This window comes from Stegostoma tigrinum, chromosome 16 (genome assembly GCF_030684315.1).
Source record: "Stegostoma tigrinum isolate sSteTig4 chromosome 16, sSteTig4.hap1, whole genome shotgun sequence".
Classification (NCBI taxonomy): Eukaryota; Metazoa; Chordata; class Chondrichthyes; order Orectolobiformes; family Stegostomatidae; genus Stegostoma; species Stegostoma tigrinum.
This window is the reverse complement of record NC_081369.1, coordinates 66,945,294-66,970,558: the sequence shown is the minus strand read 5'-3', so window position 1 is coordinate 66,970,558 and position 25,265 is coordinate 66,945,294. Positions and strand designations below refer to the sequence as shown.

Here is a 25,265-nt window from a genome sequence, read left to right as displayed (position 1 = left end):
GGTGTGAGGGATGAGTTGCGGGAAATGTGGGAGATACGGTCAAGGGCATTTTCGACCACTGAGGGGGGAAGTTGCGGTCCTTCAAAAACAAGGACATCTGGGATGTCCAGGAGTGGGATGCCCCATCTTGGGAGCAGATGCGATGGAGGTGAAGGAATTGGGAATAGGGGGTGGCATTTTTCCAGTAAGGTCGGTGAGAGGAGGTATATTCTAGGAGCTGTGGGAGTTGGTAGGCTTGAAATGGATATTGGTTTCCAGGTGGATGCCAGGTTCTTCCTGGACCTCTCTATCTGCATCTCTGGCATGTTTACTCTTAAAAATAGTTCCTTGATATTTTGTTTCATCCTGAGGAAATGACAATGCTGGATAAATGAGATAACAAGGTGTAGAGCTGGATGAACACAGCAGGCCAAGCAGCATCAGAGGAGCAGGTTTGTGAAGCAGGTTTCTGATTTTCTTGAAATGTCAGCTTTCCTGCTCCTCTGATGCTGCTTGGCCAGCTGTGTTCATCCAGCTCTGCACATTGTTATTTCAGATTCTCCAGCATCGCAGTTCCTACTATCTCTTATGCTGTATAAATGTCAGGTTTGTTCAGCTACATTTAGAGTCTCCCTGTGGTTCAGTGTCTCTTTATTGTTTTATGTGGCTCACTCATACCTTTCCTTCTCAGCTCCTGAACTGTATCATGGATATGGTGGAGAAAACACGTCACTCCCTGATGGTGCTGCGTCGTTGCCAGGAAGCTGATCGGGTAGAACTTCATCACTGGATCTGTCACTATAGAAACTCTGATGATATGAGAACAGGTGAGATTTCAATGCAGTCTCCTAAGAACTCCTCCACCCTAAAAGATACCCAACTTGTTACAGGATTTCTGTTACTTGATAATGTCAGTCTATCCCAGTTTAAGTGCAATAATGAAATAAAATAAAGGTTCACACCAAGGGCTGATATTTCTATCATAATTACAATTCTATTATCACACAATTATCACAAGACTACTGATCTTGTAAAACAATATAGAATGAACTTAATACTATACAGAAAAGCAGATGAAGTTTGATCACCAATATGCATTTTGTAAAATGTTGTGCTCTCCATGAAATAGGCCGATGTTTATTTTCACATTCTTGATCACTGTCTCTGCCTCTAGTGAATTACTGTGTCACAATCTACACTCATCTCCCTCCAGCTTTCCTGGCTAAGCTTCTCCCTGATATGAGTCAGCACCAAGTAAAGGCAGATCCCAGTTAGAATCACCACAACTGAACCTAATACCCCAGTGAAAATCCTAAAAATCCCATATCCCAGTGAGAATCAATGCCTGTGGATCCCATTGTCCTGTGCAAATCCTGTGGATCTCACACCCTAGTGTGAATCCTGTGGATCCCATACCCCAGTGAGAATCTGGACCTGATTCTGCTTAATCATATTATATATATTTCTAAATGTTCTGCTATTACATCCTTCTACTACATTAAGGTGGAGGCGATGGCCTGGTGGTATTGTCACTGGACTCCCAGATAACGTGCTGGGGACGCTGGTTTGAATCCCATCACGGCAGATGGTGGAATTTGAATTCAATAACTATCTGGAATTAAGAATCTAATGATGACCATGAACCTATAGTCAACTGTCAGAATAAACCGTTTTTATTTCTTATCTTTGCTCAAATGGATTGTCTTTCTTCCAATTTAAGGTCATGACTTGCTGTCATTTTTATTCTATCCCTTACTAACAATGCCACCCTCTGACTTATTCCTTTGTTGTCTGTCCTTTTGAAAAGTCACATTCCCTTGAATGTTTGGTTTATATACAGTAGCAGTAACAGCATATTCACAATTATTATTAAAGTGCTTTTGTTTTGTGTTCCAGAAGTACATGGACAGATTCTACAGGGGCAGGGTTATATACAGGAAGAGATTTGGAAAAAGGCTGGTAAGCTGTACTGCTGTTAATTTGTAAACAAGAAGCCCAGCCCCACAGTTTCTCAGTATAAAACATCTGATTTGCCATTCCCTACCGAATGCCCTGCACACAGGAACGATCTCACTTGCTGAATAATGAAGTAACTAGTCAGACTTTCTTTGTGTTAAACAAAGGGTCCATTTCGTTGTGCTAAGAATCACCCAGGTAAAAAATATTAAAGAAATGTAGAAATACATTCCAACTACTTCAAAATGCCACAAGCACACACATACTAAATCAAAGGTTCCTGCGGTGCAGAAGAAAGCCATTCGGCCCATTATATCTGCACCAACTCTCTGAGTATTTTGACTGAAGACCAACCTCCTGCTTTTTTCACATAACCCTGCACATCACCCAATGTCCTCTTGAATGTCATGATATGAAGGTGCCAGTGTTGGACTGGGATAGACTATAACCTGGTGTCGTGTGATTTGTGACCTCCTGAATATCTCAGTTAAACCCACCTCCACAATGCTCCCAACACTATGTATTCCAAACCCGGTCCATTCGCTGAAAGTTTTCTCTAACTGTACATCTGCTTCCTTTGTCAATCCCTTTAAAACTGTGCCCTCATGATTTTTAAAACCATCAAATCTTCCCCAGATTAACACGTGAAATAAATATAGAAGACATACACATTTCAGAGTAAAGGGGGTTAACTTTGGGCCAGTTAAAATTCAATTTTAAAAAATGAGGAGCATTCACATGATTGTAATTCCAGAAGCTTTGATTCTCAGCTGAGACTGTTTTTAAAGTTGTAGACATCATGTTCTTTTTATAAGAAATAACACATCTTTGTCATGAAAAACAAATCAAATTCCAGCTGCAGACTTATTTTCATTTCTGAGGAAGGGTCACCAGCCCAAAAACGTTAACTCTGTTTTCTCCTCCACAGATGCTGCCAGACCTGCTGAGCTTTTCCAACAACTTTGTTTTTGTTCCTGATTTACAGCATCTGCAGTTCTTTCGGCTTTTATTTTCATTTCTGCTTTGCTTCTTTCTCCATCCCAGAAGAGGCAGTGAATGAGGTAAAGCGACAGGCAATGACAGAGCTGAAGAAAGCCGTATTGGAAGCAGAGCACACGGCCCACAAAATGGTCACTGCTGAGCGAGTGAAGATGGAGTGTGCTCTGACTGAGACAAAGCAACAAGTCTCTGAGGCCATCCAGTCTCCCAGCCGGCAGCAAGAGGCTGCCAGTGAGGTGAGAGAGCCTGGCTCCAATCTCCCATTGCAGGAGGGGCAAAAGAGCACCAGCCGCCGAATAGTTTCATAGTCTTAGATAAAAGTTTTCCTTTCCTTTCAATTGGTGCATTGTTCTTCTCCTTAATTTAATTTCAATGGAACATGCCACTGTGGTAAACCTAGATACACAGTAAACAGCTTCCTTTACTTCTAAACGGAAAGTAAAACTCCTTCTGAACTGTCCCCCACCAAACAGTGCCAGGACATGGACAGCATGGGATTAGATACAGAGTAAAGCCCTCTCTATTCTTTTAAAGAGGAACTTAATGTCTCTCAACATTATTCCACCAAATACTCCCTGGATATCAACAAATTCCATTCACTTCTGGATGTTGAACTTTTTTTCTGCTGCTCCTGTGCCTATTTCTTTAACCGGGAGTCTAACCCACCCTCTGCCGAACCCTTCTCCAACCTTCAACACTCCCCATTCTCCTGGATACCACCCCACAGCCTCCTTCTCTCCCTCAACCTCTTCAGCTCCAACTGTGAATGAAACATCAATCGCCTCAACCTCTCTACCCTCTCACTCACTCCAACATCTCCCCCATGGAACACACAGCCAATCCAACCCAATCCAACTACTTTCCCCACCTACAATCCGACCCCAAAACCAAAGACATATTTCCCTCCCACCTCTACCTGCCTTTCATAGGGACTGCTCACTCTGTGACTTCCCTGTCTGCTCCACACTGCCCACTAGCCCCACCACCCCTGGCACCTTTCCCTGCAACCGCAGGAAATGCTACACCTGCCCTCATGGCTCTCCCCTCACCTCCATCCAAAGACTCAAAGTAAACCTTCCACATCAGACAGGGGTGAGACCAAGCACAGACTCAGTGACTAATTCACAGAATACTTGCACTCTGTACGTGATAATCAACAACACCTTCCGGTTGCCATTTTAACTCCCCCTCCCACTCCCTGGGTGACATGTCCATCCTGGGCTTCCTCTGGTGCCACAATGACACAACCCGCAAACTGGAGGAGCACCTCATATTTTCCGCCTTGGGAGCGTACAGCCCAATGGCCTCAACACAGAATTCTCCAGTTTTAAAATCTCCCCACCCCCAGCCTCGTCCTGTGTCCAATCCTCTCTCTCATCCCCGCCTCATTGACCTGACACAAGCTGTCCATCTTCCTTATTACCCATCCGCCCCACCCTTCCCACCGACCAATCCCCACTACCCCTACATGCACTCACTTATCACCATTTCACCTACCTTCCCCCCAGCCCCACCCCTCCTCTCTCTATTTATTTTCCAGCTCCCTTCACCCTCCCCAGTCCAGGTGAAGGGTCCCGACCCAAACGTCGACTCTCCTGCTCCTCTGATGCTGCCTGAGCTGCTGTGTTCTTCCAGTTCCACACTGTATTGACTCCCTCGACAGGGCCAGCGTGGGTTAGATACAGAGTAAAGCTCGTTATACTCTTTTAAATGGGAAGTAAATGTCCCTCAACACTGAGTTTCTATTAAACACTCCCAGGACCGGCATTCTGTTGGATCATTGTTTCATCCTTTGTTTACTTGTTCTCTTGCCTGATATTTGTAATACAGACAGTCACTTGCCTTTGTTAGCATTATATGCATGAACTGGATCTTGGCATGCAGGATAATTTCAGAAGTTTGCAGATAATACTAAACCTGGAAGAACTGTAACCTGACAGGAAGGCAATGTGGAGCTCCAAAAGGGCATTGACAAGTTAGTGGAGTGGGTGGATAGATTGCAGATGAGGTTTAATACAGAGAAGTGTGAGGTGATGCATTTTGATCAGATGAGCATCAAAAGATTGTACAAAGGCAGGGAGTGCAGGCCTAGAGCTACCTATGTGTGTATATGCACAGATCATTGAAGACAGGAAAGACGGAGAGAGAAGTCCCCTCGGTATTACTAAGAGGGGCATAGAGTCCAAGAGCAGAGAGGTAATGTTGAACTTATTCACAATGTACAGTTGTGGGTGTCATATTATGTGGAAGATGTGATTGCATTGGAGAGAGTGCAGAAGTGATTTACAAACATGGTTCCAGGAATGAGAAACTTCAGTTATGTGGGTAGATTGAAAACTTTGGGACTGTTCTCATTGGAGAGAAGAAGGCTGAGAGGAGATTTGATAAAGGCTGGATGGAGTAGTTAGGGAGAAGCTGTTCCCATTTGTAACAGGGGAAAAAATGAGAGGGCATAGATTTAAAGAGATGTGCAAATGAAGGAAAGGTGGTGTGAGAAAAAAAATTGTTTCACATAACAAGTAGTTAGGGTCTGGAAAGCACTGCCTGGAATTGTAGTGTAGGCGGGATCAATTGAGATAGTCAAGAGGGTTCTGGGATGATTATTTGGACAGAAATGGTATGAAGGGACATGGGGAAAAGGCAGGAGATTAGCACTAGTTAATAGTGCTGATGTTACTGTTACCGAGGAGGAGGGAGTTACAGGGTTGTCCCTGACATAGGTTACTGACGGAGATGGGGAGGGAGTTACAGGGATTCTATGATGAACACTCAAGAAGCTCGACACCATCCAGGACAAAGCTACCGCTTTGATTGGCACCACATCCACAAACATTCACTCCCTTCACCATCGACGCTCAGTAGCAACAGTGTGTACTATCTACAAGATGCACTGCAGAAATTCACCAAAGATCCTCAGGCAGCAGCGTTCAAACCAACAACCACTTCCATCTAGAAGGACAACAGCAGCAGACACATGGGAACACCACTCCCTACAAGTTCTCCTCTGAGACACTCACCATCCTGACTTGGAAATTTATCACTGTTCCTTCAATGTCACTGTACCTGGAGTATTTGATGGGAACAGAGTAGAGAGAGCTTTCCTTACAGTTTAATGAGGTGAAGGAGATTTAGTTTTAGTTTAGAGGAGAAGGGAGAACTTTAGTGTCAATCTAACCCAAGCTGTAGCAATAATTAATTGTATCTGACCTGATGTTGCCTGTTGTTCTGGTGATGAATAGAGCTTGTGTCTTTCAGGGTTGTTGGAATTGTGGTCAGAAGGCAAGTGAAACCTGCAGTGGCTGCAACATGGCACGTTACTGTGACTCCTTCTGTCAGCACAAGCACTGGGAGAAGCATCACCGTCTCTGTGGGCACAACATTCAGCATCTGCAATCAATCAACACTGCAGTCTGCAGCCACAATGCTGTGAGTCCCGCCCCATCTCCCTCAGCAACCTCAGGCAGGGACAACCCTGTAACTCCCTCCCCATCTCCCTCAGCAACCTCAGGCAGGGACAACCCTGTAACTCCCTCCCCATCTCCCTCAGCAACCTCAGGCAGGGACAATGCTGCGACTCCCTCCCCATCTCCCTCAGCAACCTCAGGCAGGGACAACCCTGTAACTCCCTCCCCATCTCCCTCAGTAACCTTAGGCAGGGATAACCTTGTAACTCCCTCCCCATCTCCCTCAGTAATCTCAGGCAGGGACAACCCTGTAACTCCCTCCCCATCTCCCTCAGCAACCTCAGGCAGGGACAATGCTGCGACTCCCTCCCCGTCTCCCTCAGCAACCTCAGGCAGGGACAACCCTGTAGCTCCCTCCCCATCTCCCTCAGTAACCTTAGGCAGGGACAGTTCTGTGAGTCCCTCCCCATCTCCCTCAGTAACTTCAGGCAGGGACAACGCTGTAACTCCTTCCCCATCCTCAGGCAGGGACAACCCTATAACTCCCTTCACATCTCCCTTACTAACCTCAGGCAGGGACAACCCTATGAGTCCCTCCCCTTCCACCTTCCCTGCAGTAACCTCAGGTAAGGACAACATTGCCTTCCCCTGGACCAGTTCCAGCCAGCAGATCCACCCAGTAGCTGTTGCCAGCGGCAGTGACACTGGATCTACAAATGCTTCTTGATCTGTCGTTCCTCCCATCCCAATCCCTGTTGAAACTGCTTTCTTCTAACATACAATTTTGCAGCTACCCAAATGAGCTTTTAACTTCAGAGTGAGATTGTCACTTGTTCATCCTCAATGTTTCTGGAATCTCATTTGATCCAAATGGAACAGAGAAGTTAGTCTGAATTTTTAAATTCGCTTTTGATTATTTACCAAATGTTCTCTATTTTGGAATGTGAAGGGTCCTGAACTTTACCGAAACTTGTAATCCCAGTACAAAAGCAAATTAACCTTCAGCAAGATCCCACAAATATTATTGAAGAAACTTTTAACGTGGAAAGTTTTGTGTGTGCTTTAAGAAATCACAAATACTCACTTGGCCACCCCTTTCTCTCAGACTCTCTGTCCTCGAACACTGTAATATTCCAAGGAATTCATACTTTTATGCTGTGAACATGTAGTCAATGTAGAAGCTCTCACAGCTGTATACAGTACCGGTAGTTCTGTTATAATGTGTGTTTCTTTAATGCATACTTTTTGCTATACAGGTATAGTGATTTTCTATAGCGTGAGGTCATGAAAGATTGCAACCATTGCTTTATAGGAGAACTACCTATACTGGCTTTCAGACATATTTAATCTTACATATACACTCTCTATACCTGCTCAAACTCAAAGCTGTGTTCACACTCCCTTGCTAGCCTGCGGGAAAATTCCAGGTACACCCCAACCCCAAAGTAAACCCCACAAAAAACATCTGATCTCATACCCGTGTTGCGACACCAAACATGAAGCCAGCAGAACTCACTGAGCAAATACAGAGACCTTCAGCCATGCAGGTCCTGACAAACACAACTTCCAAATGGAGCAGCACGGGCCAAGCTTCTGGTATTACAGCTATGACTGGTTAGACTTGGGAATATCAGATATCCTGAAGATCCACTTACAACAAAGCCGGTGAGATTGAGTATGTGATGGATTCACTCCCATAGACCTTCAAGCCCTTAAGCACCTGTTGAGAAAAAGATACCATTTTTTGCTTTGTGGAGAAAGAAACATAAAGATGAATAAATGTGACAATTGTGAAAATTTAAAAATCTTTTTAAGCATGGCTGAAATTTTGACTTGCTGAAAATTCTAATTCTCTACCACCCTTCGACCTTTAGTCTCACAGTATTCTGCCTGAAAATTCCCAAGGAAAGACTTTGATGCTAAGAGACTTGTTGTTCTGATGATATCTCAATGTGATTCTCTGTTGTTCAGGTATTTTATCAATCCTGCAATTGTTTTATTCCATGTGCGGACTGAAGTCATGCCTCCCATCACCAATGGTTACCCTACCTGCCCCTGTCTCTAGCTGTGGATAATAAACAAAATAAAGTAGGAGAACTTCTGGCATTAGCTACATGTTTGCCTTCAATACCTCCGAGATTCAGCAGATCTTTTGACCTCAGAAAGGCCGCAGCATCACTTACGTCGATCAGCTTGCCCATTCAGTGTGCGTGTTAAACAAAAACAGAAATTGCTGCAGAAACTCAGCAGGTCTGGCAGCAATTGTGAAGTAAGTAAACAGATGGCTGATGAAATGTTTGAATACAATGACTCTGCATGCTGACAATATAGGCAGGAACTGGGAAATGTAGATTGGGGGTGGGGTTAATTGGAGGTAAATCCACAACTGGCAAACGGGAATCTTTTAAAGATCAATTGGTCAGCGTTCAGGACCAGAATGTTCCTGTGAAAATGAAGGATAAGGATGGCAGGATTCAGGAAACTCGAATGACGAGAAATTGTGAGCTTAGTCAAAAAGAAAAAGGTTTAGGAAACTGAACACAGACAGAGCCCTCCTCAAACAGAAATACAAAGAAAGCAGGAAAGAACTCAAACAAGGAATTTGGAGTTCGAAGAGAGGCTGTGAAATGTCTTTGGCAAACAGGATTAAGGAAAATCCCAAGGTGTTTTATACACATATGAGGAACAAATGGGCAATTAGGAAAAGGGTAGGTCCACTCGAGGACAAAGGAGGGAATTTACGCACGGAGCCTGAGACAGTGGGTGACGTCTTCAATGAATACTTTGCATCAGTATTCACCAAGGAGAAGGACACGGTGCATGATAAGTCTCAGGAAGGGTATGTTGATATTCAAGGGCAGATAAATACAGGAGGTGTTGGACTTTTTGAAAAGCTAGGAGGTATTCAATTCCCAAGGACCTTATGGGATCTATCCCAGAATGCTGAGGGAGGCAGGTCAGGGAATTGCTGGGGCCTTGTACGAAATCTTTGAACTTAATTTCAGTTACAGGAGAGGTCCAAGAGGACTGGAAAATAAGACAATGTTGTTCCTTTGTTTAAGAAAGGCAACCCATGTATAATCCAGGAAAATGCAGGCCAGTGAGCCTTATGTCAGTAGTAGGGAAATTATTGGAGAAGATTCTTAGAGCCAGGATTTACTCAATTTGGAAAAACACGTACCTATTAGAAATAGGCATCGTGGCTTTGTGCAGAGAAGTTTGTGTCTCACAAACTTGATTGAATTTTTTCAGGAAATGACAAATATGATGGATGAGGGCAGGGCAGTAAGTGTTGATCATATAATCCCTGCAGTGTAGCAACAGGCCATTTGGCCAACCTAGTCCACACCATCGCTCCGAAGAGCATCCCACCCTGACTCATTCCCCTAATTTTGCATTTCTCCATGTCTCACTCACCTAACCTAAACATCCCTGGGCACTACAGGTAATTTAGCATGGCCAATCCACCTACCCTGCACATCTTTGGACTGTGGGAGGAAACCGGAGCACCCGGAGGAAACCCATGCAGACACAAGGAGAATGTGCAAACTCCACACAGACAGTCACCTGAGGGTGAAATCGAACCTGGGTCCCTGGTGCTGTGAGGCTGCAGTGCTAACCACTGAGCTGCCATGCCTATCTATACAGACTATACAGTCTGTAACAAGGCCTTTGACAAGTTCTGCCATGGCTGGCTGATACAAAAGGTGAAATCATTTGGGATCCATGGTGAGCTAGTAAAATGGATGCAGAACTAGTTTAGTCATATAATACACAGTAGCAGTGAAAAGTTGTTTTTCAAATTGGAGATCTGTGACCAGTGGTATTCCACAGGGATCTATGCTGGAGTCCAATGTTGTTTCTAACATATATGAAAATGCTTTGGAGGAAAATGTTAACAGCCTGATTAGAAAGTCTGTGGACAACACAAAGATTGGACGAACTGCGGATAGTGAGTAAGATTGCTAGAGGATACAGCAGGATATAGGTAGGTGAGAGACTTGGGCAGAGAAGTGGCAGATGGAATTTAATCTGTACAAATACAAGGTGATGTATTTTGGAAGGTCTAATATAGGAGGGAAGGATACAGTAAATGGCAGAACACTTAGAAGTATCAACATATGGAGGGATCTAGGCATAGAGGTCCACGGCTCCCTGAAAGTGGCAACAGAAGTGGATAAGGTGGTCAACAAGGCATATGTCAGGCTTGCCTCATTTTTCAGGGAAGAGTATAAAATTTGGCAAGTCACGTTGCAGCTGTATAGAACTTTAGTTAGGTCACAGTTGGAAAATTGTATACATTTGCCACACTACCATAAGGATGTAGAGATTATGGAGAGGGTACAGAAAGGGTTTACCAGGATGTTGCCTGATTTGGTGGATATTACCAATGAGGAGAGGTTGGAAAAAGTTGGCTTGTTTTCACTTGAACGTCGAAAGATGAGGGGGTGAAGTTGATAGGCCAAAGGGCTTCTCCTATACTGTATGATTCTATGATTCATCAGAAATTGCACCCAGAGTGGGAGCTTTGTATCCACCTTCTGACAACTGAAAACAACATTTTTTGAACTATTTAATTGCGTCTGCAAGATGTTATTTTACTGACACTGGCATTGGGTCTGTTTAGTGATCAAGAGATGCTGAGGAGCCTCTTGCATGGTAATCATTTGTTACATATAAAGCAGGGAGGTGAAATTCAACCCTGAATCCTGTACTAAATCCATCACCAACATTAATATTCAATGCTGCCACTAGCTGTCTATACTACTGAAGTACTCACTATCAAGGATAAGCTTCTCAAATAACAAAGTGTGGGGCTGGATGAACACAGCAGGCCAAGCAGCATCTCAGGAGCACAAAAGCTGACCTTTCGGGCCTAGACCCTTCATCAGAGAGGGGCATGGGGAGAGGGTTCTGAAATAAATAGGGAGAGAGGGGGGGGGGGGGGCGGACCGAAGATGGATGGAGGAGAAGATAGGTGGAGCGGAGAGTATAGGTGGGGAGGTAGGGAGGGGATAGGTCAGTCCGGGGAGGATGGACAAGTCAAGGAGGCGGGATGAGGTTGGTAGGTGGGAAATGGAGGTGCGGCTTGACGGGGAGGAGGGGATATGTGAGAGGAACAACGGGTTAGGGAGGCGGGGACAAGCTGGGCTGGTTTGGTGATGCAGTGGGGGGACGGGGGCGAGCTGGGCTGGTTTTGGGATGCAGTTGGGGAGGGGGAGATTTTGAAGCTTGTGAAGTTCACGTTGATACCATTGGGCTGCAGGGTTCCCAAGCAGAATATGAGTTGCTGTTCCTGCAACCTTCGGGTGGCATCATTGTGGCACTGCAGGAGGCCCATGATGGACATGTCGTCTAAGGAATGGGAGGGGGAGTTAAAATGGTTTGCGACTGGCAGGTGCAGTTGTTTATTGCGAACCGAGCGGAGGTGTTCTGCAAAGCGGTCCCCAAGCCTCCGCTTGGTTTCCCCAATGTAAAGGAAGCCACACCGGGTACAGTGGATACAGTATACTACATTGGCAGATGTGCCCAAAATCTCCCCCTCCCCCACTGCATCACCAAACCAGCCCAGCTCGTCCCCGCCTCCCTAACCTGTTGTTCCTCTCACCTATCCCCTCCTCCCCCTCAAGCCACACCTACATTTCCCACCTACCAACCTCATCACGCCTCCTTGACCTGTCTGTCCTCCCCCCACTGACCTATCCCCTCCCCACCTATCTTCTCCTCTGTCCATCTTCGGTCCACCTCCCCCTCTCTCCCTATTTATTTCAGAAACCTCTCCGATGAAGGGTCTAGGCTTTTGTGCTGCTGAGATGTTGCTTGGCCTGCTGTGTTCATCCAGCTACACACTTTGTTATCTTGGATTCTCCAGCATCTGCAGTTCCCATTATCTCTAAGCTTCTCAGATATCCACTACTTTGGATTTTCACCTCCAGCTGTCCAAAAGTGACATTTCCCACTAGTTCAACATTCCAACGTCTCTGTATTAAAATCACTCCATCTGCAACTTTACGTCCCTGTCTGGATGCAGTTCAAGCCTCACTGGAATTCAGCCTCAGGAATTCTTGAAGTGTTGCTTAGAAATTCTGATCAGTCATTGAAACAGCAGCATTGTTCGCAACAGGAGTAACAAACACATCCATGGGAACATGACAGTCCCATGTTCCTTACAGGCAGTAATGTATAATTTGTTCATTTCTAGACACTTTTCTCAAATCAGTTACAGATCACTGTTGCTTGTTTTCTTGGACTACCCCAAAATCAGAATTCTCTATAAATCACTGCACACATTTGTTTTTTTTTGTATGCTATAGAAAATCAGGTACGATTCTTGCTCCTCATCAATCACCCATCAGAGATATTACCAAAATGTATGCGTGTAGGTCCCACATAGTCAAATAATCTGCCTCGGGAGTTTGGATCAGTTAGTTATCAGAGGGAGAGGAGCAATAGAGATAAAGCTATACAAGGTAAGTGGTAGGCACGACAACCCCACCATAAGGAACAAGGTGCAGAGCTGAACACAGCGGGACAGGCAACACCAGAGGAGCAGGAAAGCTGATGCTTCGGGTCTGGACCCTTCTTCAGAAACTGTCTGAGGAAGAGCCCAGACATGAAGCGCTGGCTTTCCTGCTTCTCTGGTGCCGTATGTCCTGTGTTCATCCAGCTCTGCACGATATTATCTCAGATTCACCTGCATCAGCAGTTCCTCCTAGCCCCCAGTATAAGGAAGCTGTGTTTGGTGTTCACCACCATTTGTTATTTCACATCACATCACTCTGGAATGACTACTTGTAGAATATCGATCCCTGAAACAGTGATTCAATTTTTATTAATGCATTGAATTTTACTACACAATACATTAATGTAAATAACTAAAGGTGGAATTTTTTTTAAATCAGAATTTTCTTTAGTACTGCAACCATTCTAGCAAAGTAATGTAATTGATATTGGGGCAGACTGTTCTCCTTTATTTCAATGTATTTCCTGTGCATCCGTAACATTGTGATTGAGGTATGTTAGTACCTATTCTGAATCTATAATAAAGATATTACATCATTGTCTATGAAGAGCCTGCCGAGTGTTCAGAAGTCATAGGATGGTGAGGCATGTTTAAAGCTTTTAATAAAGTACACACTGCCCCAATTTTCCTGACTTGCAGACCAAGGTTGATAGAAAACATGAACCAGGTTTCTGTGTTGAACAAGAATGATCATTTATCACAAGTAATTAGATTCTACCAATGGTTAAACAGATATAAGCCATGTGCTTATTACACTAACTAAAACTTTGTTATAATCACTCCTTGATACATACAAGTAGGGAAAACAGATTAGTGCTCGATGTAGAAAAACTAGAAATTCAGTTTAGTGGTCTTTGCTTTCCATTTCAAAGTTCAGGCGATCCTTCTTGGCTGGCCTCAGCCCTCATTGTTCAGATTTTTTTAACCTCCGAAAGTGTCCCCCAATTTGTAAGAAGCAGAGAGCAATTTATTCACTTGAGAAATTACTGATTTCCAATTCAGAGGTCATATCTCACTAACTAGTTTCCTTCATGTTTATATGGAGTTTTTGACTGCAGAGAACAGGCAGCTTCGAGAGTGGGAGACGATCTTCACATTGCTCCTGTTTCCAGATGCAGGCTGCTCAGCCATCTACCATAATCAGTACACAACCTTGGCTTCAGATCATTTGCAATCTGAATTTCAGTTACACTCAGAGTGCGATAGCCATGAGGGATAGGAGCACAGACTTCATGCAAATACCACTTCACAGTCAGTTTATTGTGGACAATGAGGGGAAAAGGGGTCTAGGGCTGACCTCACAAATACACAGATCCATGGGTAGCAAATCAGTGGATGTATTGCTTACCCAAATAGTTGTTTATAATGAAATAAGACAAAACTGCTGGAAATCTGAAACAAAGGCATAAATTGCTGGAGAAATCCAGCAGATTTGACAGCATCCATTGGGGGGAAACAGTTGACATTCTGAATCTGTTATGACTTCTTCAAAACTCAGCATTCTCTGCGTTTGTCCCAGTTTTTAAAAACACAGACAAGGACACGCTCAATATTTGCTACAGCCTGGACTTCCAAGGTCTACATGAGGCAGCAGGAGCCGGGCAGCGTGTACAGAGCTTCTGAGGATGTAAAGCTTAGGAGGAATGTTGGTCACAGTGTAATGTTACCGTCCCCCAGCAGATGTTGATTAGATGTTTTTAAAACATACCGATTTTTTTTTGTTTTACAAACAGACCCACCGACCGTGGACGTCACTGGCTGGGCCATCATTTATTGCATGTCCCTAGTTGACCGAGAAAGTGGTGCTGTAAGTTGATTCACAATGCCCTCAGGGACAGAATTCCAGGATATTGACCTCGTGACACTGAAGGAATGCCAATATTTTTCCAAGTTAGGGTGGTGAATGCCCTTCAGGGGAATGTGCAGAGAGGTGTTCCTATGCATCTGCTGCTCTTGTCCTGTGTCATACTGGTTATGGGTTTGGAAGGTGCAGTCCTAGGGGTGTATATTTAAATTATCTACTAACTGTTGAAGCAGATAGAAACAGGGATCAGAACATAACACAATTACCCAGAGTGAATAGATGTACCAAAAGCTTCATAATCAAGACACAAGGAGAAGGTGAGGTTCAAACTGTATTTATAATTCAGAATAGACGCACCAGTGAAATGTACATACAATTGATAGACCACCACATCTTTAACAAACTACTAAAGATATCAAGCGCTCAACATTCCAATTCTCATACTGAAGAAGAAATGCTTAAGTTCAATTAGGACACCAACCCACCGCCAAATTAGAGAGTGGCAGAACTCGAAGAATCAGTAAGGGATTCAGTTAATCAAATAACACCTCAGTATAAGTGAAATCATATCTATAGCTCTGCATCTTTTCACAAAAGGACATCAACCTCCAATTTCTCACAGCCTTAGATCTGCAGGCAGGACACGTGAATCTTTTATAATGCAAGGTAAAACAATGTCTGTTGTCATCGATTCACCCTCTCAAATTTCATGCTTCACTTCAATAAGAGTTCTCCTTAGCCACTCCACATGCCACCCAACCCTATTCACCATGCCAGGAAATTAAACCATCAAACAGAATCTGTTAAGACATATGCAGCTTAGGGGCGTTTCAAGATTTACAAAAACTAAAACTTACTTTGCTCATAGTAGAATGTATGATCGTATAACATGTTGGATTGATGCAAATATTATACATTTTTTGTAATAAACACTCTAGGCTTGATTAAACCTTTAACTCATTACTTAAAACTGAATCCAATAGCAGCTTGGGTGATGTTCCATTATATTCGGGGCCATATTGTGTCACTGAAAGCTGTACTGGAAACGTAATGAAGACAGAACACAGCCACAGGATCACGGGAGAGCAGGAATTCCAGGCCTCAGCAGACCTGAACCATCATACCCGAAACCATACTATCAAAAACTCTGAAATACAAAGCACAAAGCTATCAGTTACCGGGAACATTCCACAAATAACATTAAAAGGCAGACAGAGTTACTGAGAGTTCTTGCTGTATGCCAGGACAATAGGCAGGCGTACCTCTGTTGGTAATCTGGGAGAACATCCCATTACATCCTGAATCAGCAATGGTCAGGTCTGAAGACAGGTACACTGAGTCAGTTTTCTCTAGCAGCAATAGATAGGACCTTTGTGCACTTTGCTTTTCCACTGGATGACCTTTAATCACCCTGGGACCTGGAGTATTTGGTATCTTGCTCGTTACTAGACTGGAGCTAAGCTCACTCAAAAGGTCAGTAAATCAGCAAGTGATACCCAAGCTCAGTTTCAGCATTTCCCCTACAAGTCAGTCAGTATTTCAGTGATTTCAAGGACAATCTTCAGAGAGAAGAATAAATTGTGTCCACAGCTAGGTGTTGTAGTATAACTTACATAGGAGAGGAGTCAGAATTGCTTGACTGGACACCAAACAATGAAAAGATTTCCTCCATTTTCTCCTAACCTGTACTATTAGTGGAAATGGTATGCAGGGATCTGCTGACAACACCCCTCTAACTCCGATTTCCCAACACATCTGAGAGCCAGTTCTGCAATGTTAGTATGCAAGAGACTCAGGGTAAAGAACCAGTTTAGAATTATATACTGGATTCTATCCCAAATTGACCCACCCTACTTTTCTCCAAACAGCGAAAAGCTGCTCTAAAGAACAGGTAAGAATGACAACAGCAAGAGAAAGAGGCCATTCAACCACGAGTCAGTCTTAGCATTCATCTCAACTTAATTTTCTCACATTTCCTCCGACTTTTTTTCAAACAGTAAGAATATTGAGGGACAGTCTTGAAAATTTCAACTGACTCCTGTTTTTTAATCTTTTGACAATTCCCATTTTGCCTCACCTTCCAGCAGCACAACACAGCCAGTAAGTGTGAATCATTTGCTATAATCCTGTGATTTTTCTCCACTTACTTGGACTGAATCAGTTCCCCGGGATTGTAGAATGGATTGCACATGACATCCGTGTAAGAGTTATGCAGTTTTCTGAACATCTGGAGTGATAAAAATAACATTACGATTGGATTGATCAACCAATAAGTGACATCGCATATTTGAAACCTAATTAGTTATATGAAGGAAAATGAAGGTGGCACAGCAGGTAATGTATCACAGCTGTATTCCAAGCGTGGTGTGGACCCGAACTTCATGGCAACCACATCTGCAGTTAAACACCTGAAGCTGAAGGACCTTTGGCTGTGAACTGCTGATCTAGAGCTTGAGTTTCAGGCATTTTGAAGCATCAAGGAGGGTTACTTGGTTGCCGGAGCCAGTTGTATCTCTTCGAGCAGATAGTTCATGCTTATGCTCCTGTTCCTGACCATGGACTGACTGTAGAAGCAGCTATGGCAATCCAGAAAGTAGTGCTGGTGAAACCTCAGCTCTTGCAATTGTGCAACACATTAAAAGGATTCTTGCAGCTGGCATGGATGAGAACAGGAACTGCAGGGAGGATGAGAAAAATGCCCATGGTACCATGGGGCAAGCTGCCTTTCAGGTGGGGGAAAGCAGAAGAAATGCAGATGCAGTAGATGGCAGAATAGTTTGGGGATACAGACTGTTCTCTGCAGCCAGTCCCAAAAAGAAAGTGGTTGCCTACCTAGTACCAGGGTGAAATAAAGCTCCACAGGGCTGGAGAGGAACTTGGACTGGGAAGGGAAGGAGCCAGTTGTCTTGATCCGTGTGGATATCAAAAACACAGGGAGGAATGACGTTGAGAGAGATAGCATGAATGGCCACTAACAAAATTAACAAGCAGATTCACAAAGCTAAATTTCTGGATTACTACCTGAACCATGTACAAGTCGACAGAGTAAATAAGATCAGACTCAAATGTGTGACTCATATTTTTCCCCATGCCAAACTAAGTTTTGATTGATGGAGCACTGCACCAGGACTAGGGAAAGAGAAAGATGTATTTTTAGGACCCTCTTCAAAACAAATGCTGTGGAGAAGGCTTCAAACTCAATTGTGAAAGATGAGAACACTCTGGCTATGGAGAGAGTGGTAAGCCTGTGGAATTCTCTCAGAGGCTGAGGCCAAAACAGTGAATTTTTTAAGAAGTTAGATATATTTCCTTGAACTAAGGGGATCAAAGGCTATCAGACAAAAGCAGGGACAGAGTATCGAGTACTGAGTTAGACAATCATCCATTATCATATGGAATGGCATAGCAGACTGGAGGGCCAAATGACCTACTCCCGCTCCTATATTCAATGTTTCTGTTAGGCAAGAAAAAATAAATATTGGGGCATGTAAAAATGTAATAATCATTGGATGTATCAATTAGGCGTTGGTACATGGGGACAATATGGACTACAGATGCTGGACGCTACAGTCAATAAATGTGGAGGTGGAAAAACACAGCAAGGCAGACAGCATCCAAGGAGCAGGGAAGTCAATGTTTCTGGCCGAAACCCTTCAACAGGACTGGGGAAGGGGTTGGGAGCCCAGAAATAAATGGAGATGGGATAGAGATAGGTGGATGCATGTAGGGGGTTATTGTGGTTGGCCAACGGGAAGGGTAGAATGGTTAGGTGAGTCGGAAGATGAATAGGTTGGGGGCAGAGAGATTTTGAAGCTGGTGAAGTCAATATTGAGGCCATTGGGCTGTAAGTTCCCAAGGCAAGATAATCAGGTGTTGTTCCTCCAGTTTGTGTTTGGCCTCACTCTGACAGTGGAGGCGGCCAAGGATGGACATGTCGTCAGGGGAGTGGAAGGGAGAGTTAAAGTGGAGACTGTGTAGTTTCTCTGAACAGCCTGAACCTAACTGGTTATTTTAAACTTGGTGGTGTGTAACCAGGCAAGAATAATGAATTTACAGAAAAGAATCCTCCACATAAGAGCCATTATGAATCAAGATTACACTCAGTTTGAAGGCAAGTGTAGATCTGAAACTAGCATTTAAAAATTCAAATAAAGGCAAATACAAGACAATGAACTGAAAATATACGTTTAAAAGTAAGATCATTGAAATTGTGTCATTTAAGGAGATCTTACTTAACCATTAACAAAAGTATGTTCTTCTACAAAACAGAGGAGTCCATGAGATCTGGGTATCTTCAAACGTGGATCACAAAATGTTAGCATGCAGGTACAGCAAGTAATTAAGTGAAAATGGAATATTAGCCTTTATTGCAAATGGAATAAAGCATAAGATCTGTTTCTAAGACATGTACCTAGGTACTTTTACCTGAAATAGTGCCAAATGAGGTGCCATTGTAAACTTTCCACCATACTCCTGTACTTCCGTACTTGAGTACGCATGACAAATCAAGGACAATCTAATTCTAATTCATAAAACTCGGGAAATCCTGTGAGGCTGTACAGAGTATTGGTGAGATTGCACATAGAGAACAGTCTACAGTTTTGGTCATCATTTCAACACATCCATCCTTAAATGATACAGGGCCCAAAATCCCTCAATATTCCACAAGCTGTCTGGCCAAAGTCTTTTATAGCCTCAGCTTTCAAATCACTGCTCTTATATTCGAGCTCTCTTGAAAAGTATGTTAATGTGCTTGCCTTCCCAACTGCCAACTGGACCACCCTACCCATAAAACCCTCCCATTTCCTGGCACTCAGCTTAGAGACCCTCCCCTTGGTCTCTCTCACACCGACTGACCTCTCATCCTGGATACCATTCTCTCAGCGTAACAGGCAACAACTTACACTGCGGATTTCATTGTCCCTCAGAGCAATGTTGGAAGAATCCACCACAATAACAAACTTTACTTTAGTGTTGGTAACGTAGCCATATCTGTACACATTAGTGAAGGTTATATTTCCTCAGGATGCAGATTTTAGCAATCAGGGTGCAAGTTACACTCCTCGATACATACTTCTCTTCCTCCATTCAGGTTAAGACAAAGATTTCAGTCAAACAATGACCTATAAAAGTCCAGACTGAAAGACAGTTACTATTGAACAGAAGTGGCAAAGTCAACCAAGATCCCATCCTCACCCAAATTCTGCACAAAACCCCAGCACCAATCAGCAGAAGAATTCCAGGCCAATCAGGTTTTCATTCCACCCAACTGCAGTCCCATCACTTCCCATGACATCTGGATACAGACTGAGTTTTTGGATGGATAGAGGGAGTCAGGGGTTACTGGGGACTGGTGGTTACATTCAGTTAAGGCCACAATCAGTTTGATGGGTTCATTGACCTGTTTCTTTTCCCACAGTTTGCTTTTAAGCTGGAGGTGGAACTCATGGATCAATTTATTGATCAGTATTGATTTGATTCCCCACAGGCGTGTCTGAGCTCAGTGTCTAACTGTCTGCATGGGAACAGAGGGACAGAAGGCTGTGATTTAGCTTCTCGTTCCCTCTCACCATTCAATGGTCTGTCACTCAACTTTGCCTGAAACCCTCAAAATCTTCAGTTCACATGAATCTATCAATCTCAGGTTTGAATTAATTAATTTAACATCAACTGTTGTTTGGTAAAGAATTTTGAACTCTACCACCTTTTGTTTTTCTTAGTTTCATTTCTGGCTATAATTTTTAGTCCATACCCCCTAGTCCTTGATACCCCAACTAGCAGAAAGAGTTTATCTACTCTACCTGTTTCCTTAAATGTAATTCATGTCTGCATACCCTCCTCATAATTTAGCCCTTGGAGTCCAGGCATAATTCAATTAAATCTGCAATGGCTCCCTCCAAGGTGTGAACTCCAAAGCTGCTCACAGTAACTCCAGGTCTGGTTTAATCAGAGCTTTGTCTAACAGTAGAATCAGTTGTACCTTCTTTTAATCTGGACTATTAGCATTTCTAAATATTTTAACACCTATCAATGACCTCTTAATGATTCAGCACCTCAGTCTTGATTGGTGTCTGTGCTGAAATCCCTTATCAACTCTTAATACCCTTTTAATATTTACAGGTCTATAGAAGGCTTTTGAATTCTGTTTTACATTAACGGACAGTCTTTTCTCATGTTCTCTTGTTTTGTATTACTTTTTAAGCTCTCAACTTGCAGTACTCAACCTGGTTATCATTTGCATTATCAAATTGACATCCATTATACACAACTTTATTCTGCTTTAAATTACACTCAAATAATCTTACGATCTTTGGTTTTGTTTATCCCAACTTACTCCCTTGTAAGGGAGCACCTCAACTGTAAAAGAAAATCCATTTTTAGCATCTGATGACCATGCCAAGTTTCAAAAATAAATTGATGCTCACTGTCCATTTTTCCTGTTAGTTTTACTTGCCAATCTTTAACTCAGATTTACCTGGGAATGTCCACTTGAAATTCAAACCCCTCCAAATTTGTTGTGATTGTTCTGGATTGATCCTTGCCCTTGACAGAGCCAGTCTAAACCTCAATACCAATACTGATCTGAAACCGTTTCTCCTTTGCCATTTGATACACTTCACTCTTTATAACCAGATCCAGGAATTCCTGCTTTCACATTCAGCCTAAAACATACAAAATCTAGAAAATGGTCCTGAACACAGTTCAGAAACTCCTGCTCTTTGCCCCTCACTACAATTGTCCAAATGTAGAAAAGTAGAAGTTGCAGAATCACAGAAGTGTTAAATGCAGAAGGACACCACTCAGCCTATCACGTCTGCACAGTTCCTCCCTGTCTGCCACGTTGACATTGCCCTGGGAAGCATGGGGGATAGGCTGTGGTGCCTGGAGATGATATTTCAGCAATGAGTCAGTACGTTGACTTTAAGTGCCATAGACAATTGAGATGTGGTGAAGAACCAGCACCGGAGGGAAGAGGAGGATATATCCAAATCTGCCAACAGTGGTGACATCTTCACTTCCAGTCCAGCCACTTGTGGGCCTGCAAACAATGAGTACAAACTTCAACCTTTGTCTGTGAAGAATGCCAAGAAGCCAAATTCTGAACGAACGCCATCTACAAGTTTGTGATCAGAGATAATGGAAACTGCAGATGCTGGAGAATCCAAGATAACAAAGTGTGAAGCTGGATGAACACAGCAGGCCAAGCAGCATCTCAGGAGCACAAAAGCTGACGTTTCGGGCCTAGACCCTTCATCAGAGAGGCAATGAAGGAGGGTCTAGGCCGGAAACATCAGCTTTTGTGCTCCTAAGATACTGCTTGGCCTGCTGTGTTCATCTAGCTTCACACTTTGCCATCTACAAGTTTGCTGACAACACTACCGTAGTAAGACATACCTAACAACGACGAGTCAAAATACGGAAGGAGATGGAGGGCTTGGTGATGACAATCTATGTCTCAATGTCAGCAAATCTAAAGCAAAAAGCGAGGAGAACACCCCCCACCTAGATCAACTGAGCTGAAGTTGAGGGGGTGAAGGGCATCAAGTTCTTCAGAGTGTAAGAATCTTGTATTTCAATAAGGTTGCCCTCATTCTTCAGAAGTTCATTGAGTAAGGGCGAAACATATTTAGCCTCTCCACATAACAGGATGGTTCTACACCCAGACTCGACCCAATAAATGTTCTCTGGACTGCACTCTCTCTCCAGCCTAGCATTCACCTGCTCTATCTTCCTATTTTTTAATTATTTGCCCACTGTAGCTGCAGTAATCCAGAAATGGCTTCTTCCTAGTTCACACAATCTTCCTGCAGGACATCATCATCTATATCATGGGAACCAGTGTGGACTATGAACCATTGGCTGTTCATCCTGCTCTGTCAAAGTGCTCTGCAACTACTCAATGAGATCTTTGGCATGGTCACCAACGAAGTGTCATCATTGGCATTTCTTCAGATGAACCCATCTGTTCTCCTAAAGAGAGGGTTCCCCCATTGCTCTTGCTTTTCTAATCAATCATTCTCCTTACCTGTAGGGTCATCTAAGGTGCTATGGCTGCACTACCCAGAGAAACCATCATACACAACAACTTTGTGGTTTCCTTTCCCTAATGTACATGAAAGTTGATATTTCCCCTTAAAAACCAGAGTCTCTACTACATGATCATCCAACACTTGCACTTACACAATTTACCACTTCACAGCTTTGACTGGGAACCTCTAAATGAATTCCATTACAACCTTTGCAACTGTTAGGCTGAATGGCCATACCCCACAGTGTATCACATCTACACTGGTTCTTCAAAGAACATCATTGTCTATTGTTCATCTCCAGCCTTTTCCCCAACCTTGCACATTATATTTTTGTCTAAATAATCATCCAATGCTCTTTCGAAAGCTTAAATTGAACTTGCCTCCAAATTTCTCTCAACACATTTGCTCCTTTTGCAAGCTACTTTAAGTCTGTACCATTTTTCATTCCCATTACAACCAGAACTGTTTCACCCTATTTATCAAGCCCGCTTAGGATTCTGAAAACCTGTTAGATCTTCTAGCCGCCTTCTGAGAAGAATCTCAACTTGGTTAATCTATCCTCAATTAAAAATTGCTCATCCCTGCAACCATTCTTCTAAATCTCTTCTGCACTCTCTAATACATTCACATCTTTCCTATAATTCCTAAAATATTCCAGCTGAGGTCTACCACTTAAATTGCAAAGATTCAACATCACCTGTTGTTGTACTCTGTGCCCCTATTCATGGAGCCAGGAAAACTACTCTTTATTATCTGTTTTCTCAACTGGTCCTGTCATCTTCAATTTCTGTGCACATAAAAATCACTTAATTCATTTTCTATTCCTTAACACTTACCAGTTATCACTGAAGTGATTTCGTTCATCAATGAGGCTGTTCCTCACCTTCAACCATTTGCTCTAGTTTGCCTGTTGTTTTGAGCTCTGTGTGTATTATCTATGTTACAGCTGAAGGATACACTTTATAATCCTCGGTGGGGTAAAGCAGCCCAGGTACAGCTCCCTCTGATCCACAAGTGCCTTCCCGACTGCAGAGATCTTCTCCTCCACAACGTCCAATGAAGTATGAACCGTATAGTGAAACTTCAGCTCATTCTCTGTCGGAACTGTTTTAATATACAGTGGATAATTCTGGAGAAAGAGCAACGTTAGTGGTTAGGGAGTGAGTTCAAAACTAAACACCCCTCTCTCTCCCCGCCCGGGGGCCCTCAGCAGTCCCTCCTCCTCGCAGTTCCAGGGCTAAAGGCCCAGAGTCCCGGTCGCTGTGGACAGGCGATGTTAGGGTCACTATAAGGGGAAGGTGGATAGGTTCCCAGTGTTTCTCTGGCACTCACCTCTTTGGCAATCACAGCCACACAGACCGCCATCTTGCTGCAAGTCAGCTGACGCAGTCACGTGCCGTGACTGTTTCACAGGGACCAGGATGTGGCGGTTGATGCTCGGACTCTCTCTGGCGGCGGGAGCCGGGGCCCGGAACGTGCCCAACATTATTATCCTCCTCATGGATGACGTGAGCGATAGTTGATGATGCGACCCTCCGTCTTGTTGAGGCTGCACATGCCCGCACGCGCGCTCTCGCCCACTCCCCGCACCATCCGCGCGCTTCCGCTCCATCACTCCTCCCCGCGCGCGCTCCCGCCCCTCTCCCCTGCAGCATCCCGATCATCCGCGCGCTCCCTCCCCATCCCCACTCCCCGGGCGCTCCCTCCCCATCCCCAACCCCCGCGCTCCCTCCCCGCGCGCTCCCTCCCCATCCCCACTCCCCGGGCGCTCCCTCCCCATCCCCAACCCCCGCGCTCCCTCCCGCGCGCGCTCCCTCCCCCTCCCCCTCCCCGCGCGCTCCCACCCCATCCCCACTCCCCGGGCGCTCCCTCCCCATCCCGAACCCCCGCGCTCCCTCCCCGCGCGCTCCCTCCCCATCCCCACTCCCCGCGCGCTCCCTCCCTCCATCCCCTCCCCGCGCGCTCCCTCCCCATCCCCACTCCCCGCGCGCTCCCTCCCCATCCCCACTCCCCGCGCGCTCCCTCCCCATCCCCACTCCCCGGGCGCTCCCTCCCCATCCCCAACCCCCGCGCTCCCTCCACCTCCCCGCGCGCTCCCTCCCCATCCCCACTCCCCGCGCGCTCCCTCCCTATTCCCACTCCCCGCGCGCTCCCTCCCCATCCCCGCTCCCCCCGCGCGCTCCCTCCCCATCCCCGCTCCCCCCGCGCGCTCCCTCCCCATCCCCGCTCCCCCCGCGCGCTCCCTCCCCATCCCCCCCCCCCCGCTCCCCCCGCGCGCTCCCTCCCCATCCCCGCTCCCCCCGCGCGCTCCCTCCCCATCCCCGCTCCCCCCGCGCGCTCCCTCCCCATCCCCGCTCCCCCCGCGCGCTCCCTCCCCATCCCCGCTCCCCCCGCGCGCTCCCTCCCCATCCCCGCTCCCTCCCCCATCCCCGCTCCCTCCCCATTCCCTCCCCCCGCGCGCTCCCTCCCCATTCCCTCCCCCCGCGCGCTCCCTCCCCATTCCCTCCCCCCGCGCGCTCCCTCCCCATTCCCTCCCCCCGCGCGCTCCCTCCCCATTCCCTCCCCCCGCT

At 45.0% G+C, this 25,265-nt stretch overlaps 2 protein-coding genes across 6 annotated transcripts in view; one reads left to right on the top strand and one right to left on the bottom strand.

Annotated features, from left to right (window-relative positions):
- LOC125459620 (protein CBFA2T1-like) overlaps positions 1-11,167 on the top strand; it is a 70,288-nt gene extending 59,121 nt beyond the window's left edge. For all 5 annotated transcript variants that reach the window (XM_048546217.2, XM_048546216.2, XM_048546219.2 and 2 more), the window contains exons 7-10: positions 671-806; positions 1,876-1,938; positions 2,980-3,170; positions 6,190-11,167. In XM_048546217.2, coding sequence (XP_048402174.1) covers positions 671-806; positions 1,876-1,938; positions 2,980-3,170; positions 6,190-7,065 — 1,266 coding nt within the window. In that variant the 3' untranslated portion in view covers positions 7,066-11,167. The remainder of the gene's footprint in view (positions 1-670; positions 807-1,875; positions 1,939-2,979; positions 3,171-6,189) is intronic.
- A 3,816-nt stretch (positions 11,168-14,983) lies between these two features.
- Positions 14,984-24,276, bottom strand: trappc2l (trafficking protein particle complex subunit 2L). Its single transcript, XM_048546283.2, is given in 6 exon segments — positions 14,984-15,812; positions 16,813-16,892; positions 19,570-19,657; positions 23,653-23,686; positions 23,689-23,824; positions 24,028-24,276. Coding segments are annotated over 6 exon segments (417 nt in total). The 5' UTR covers positions 24,061-24,276; the 3' UTR covers positions 14,984-15,766.
- Between the last annotated feature and the right edge of the window lie 989 nt (positions 24,277-25,265).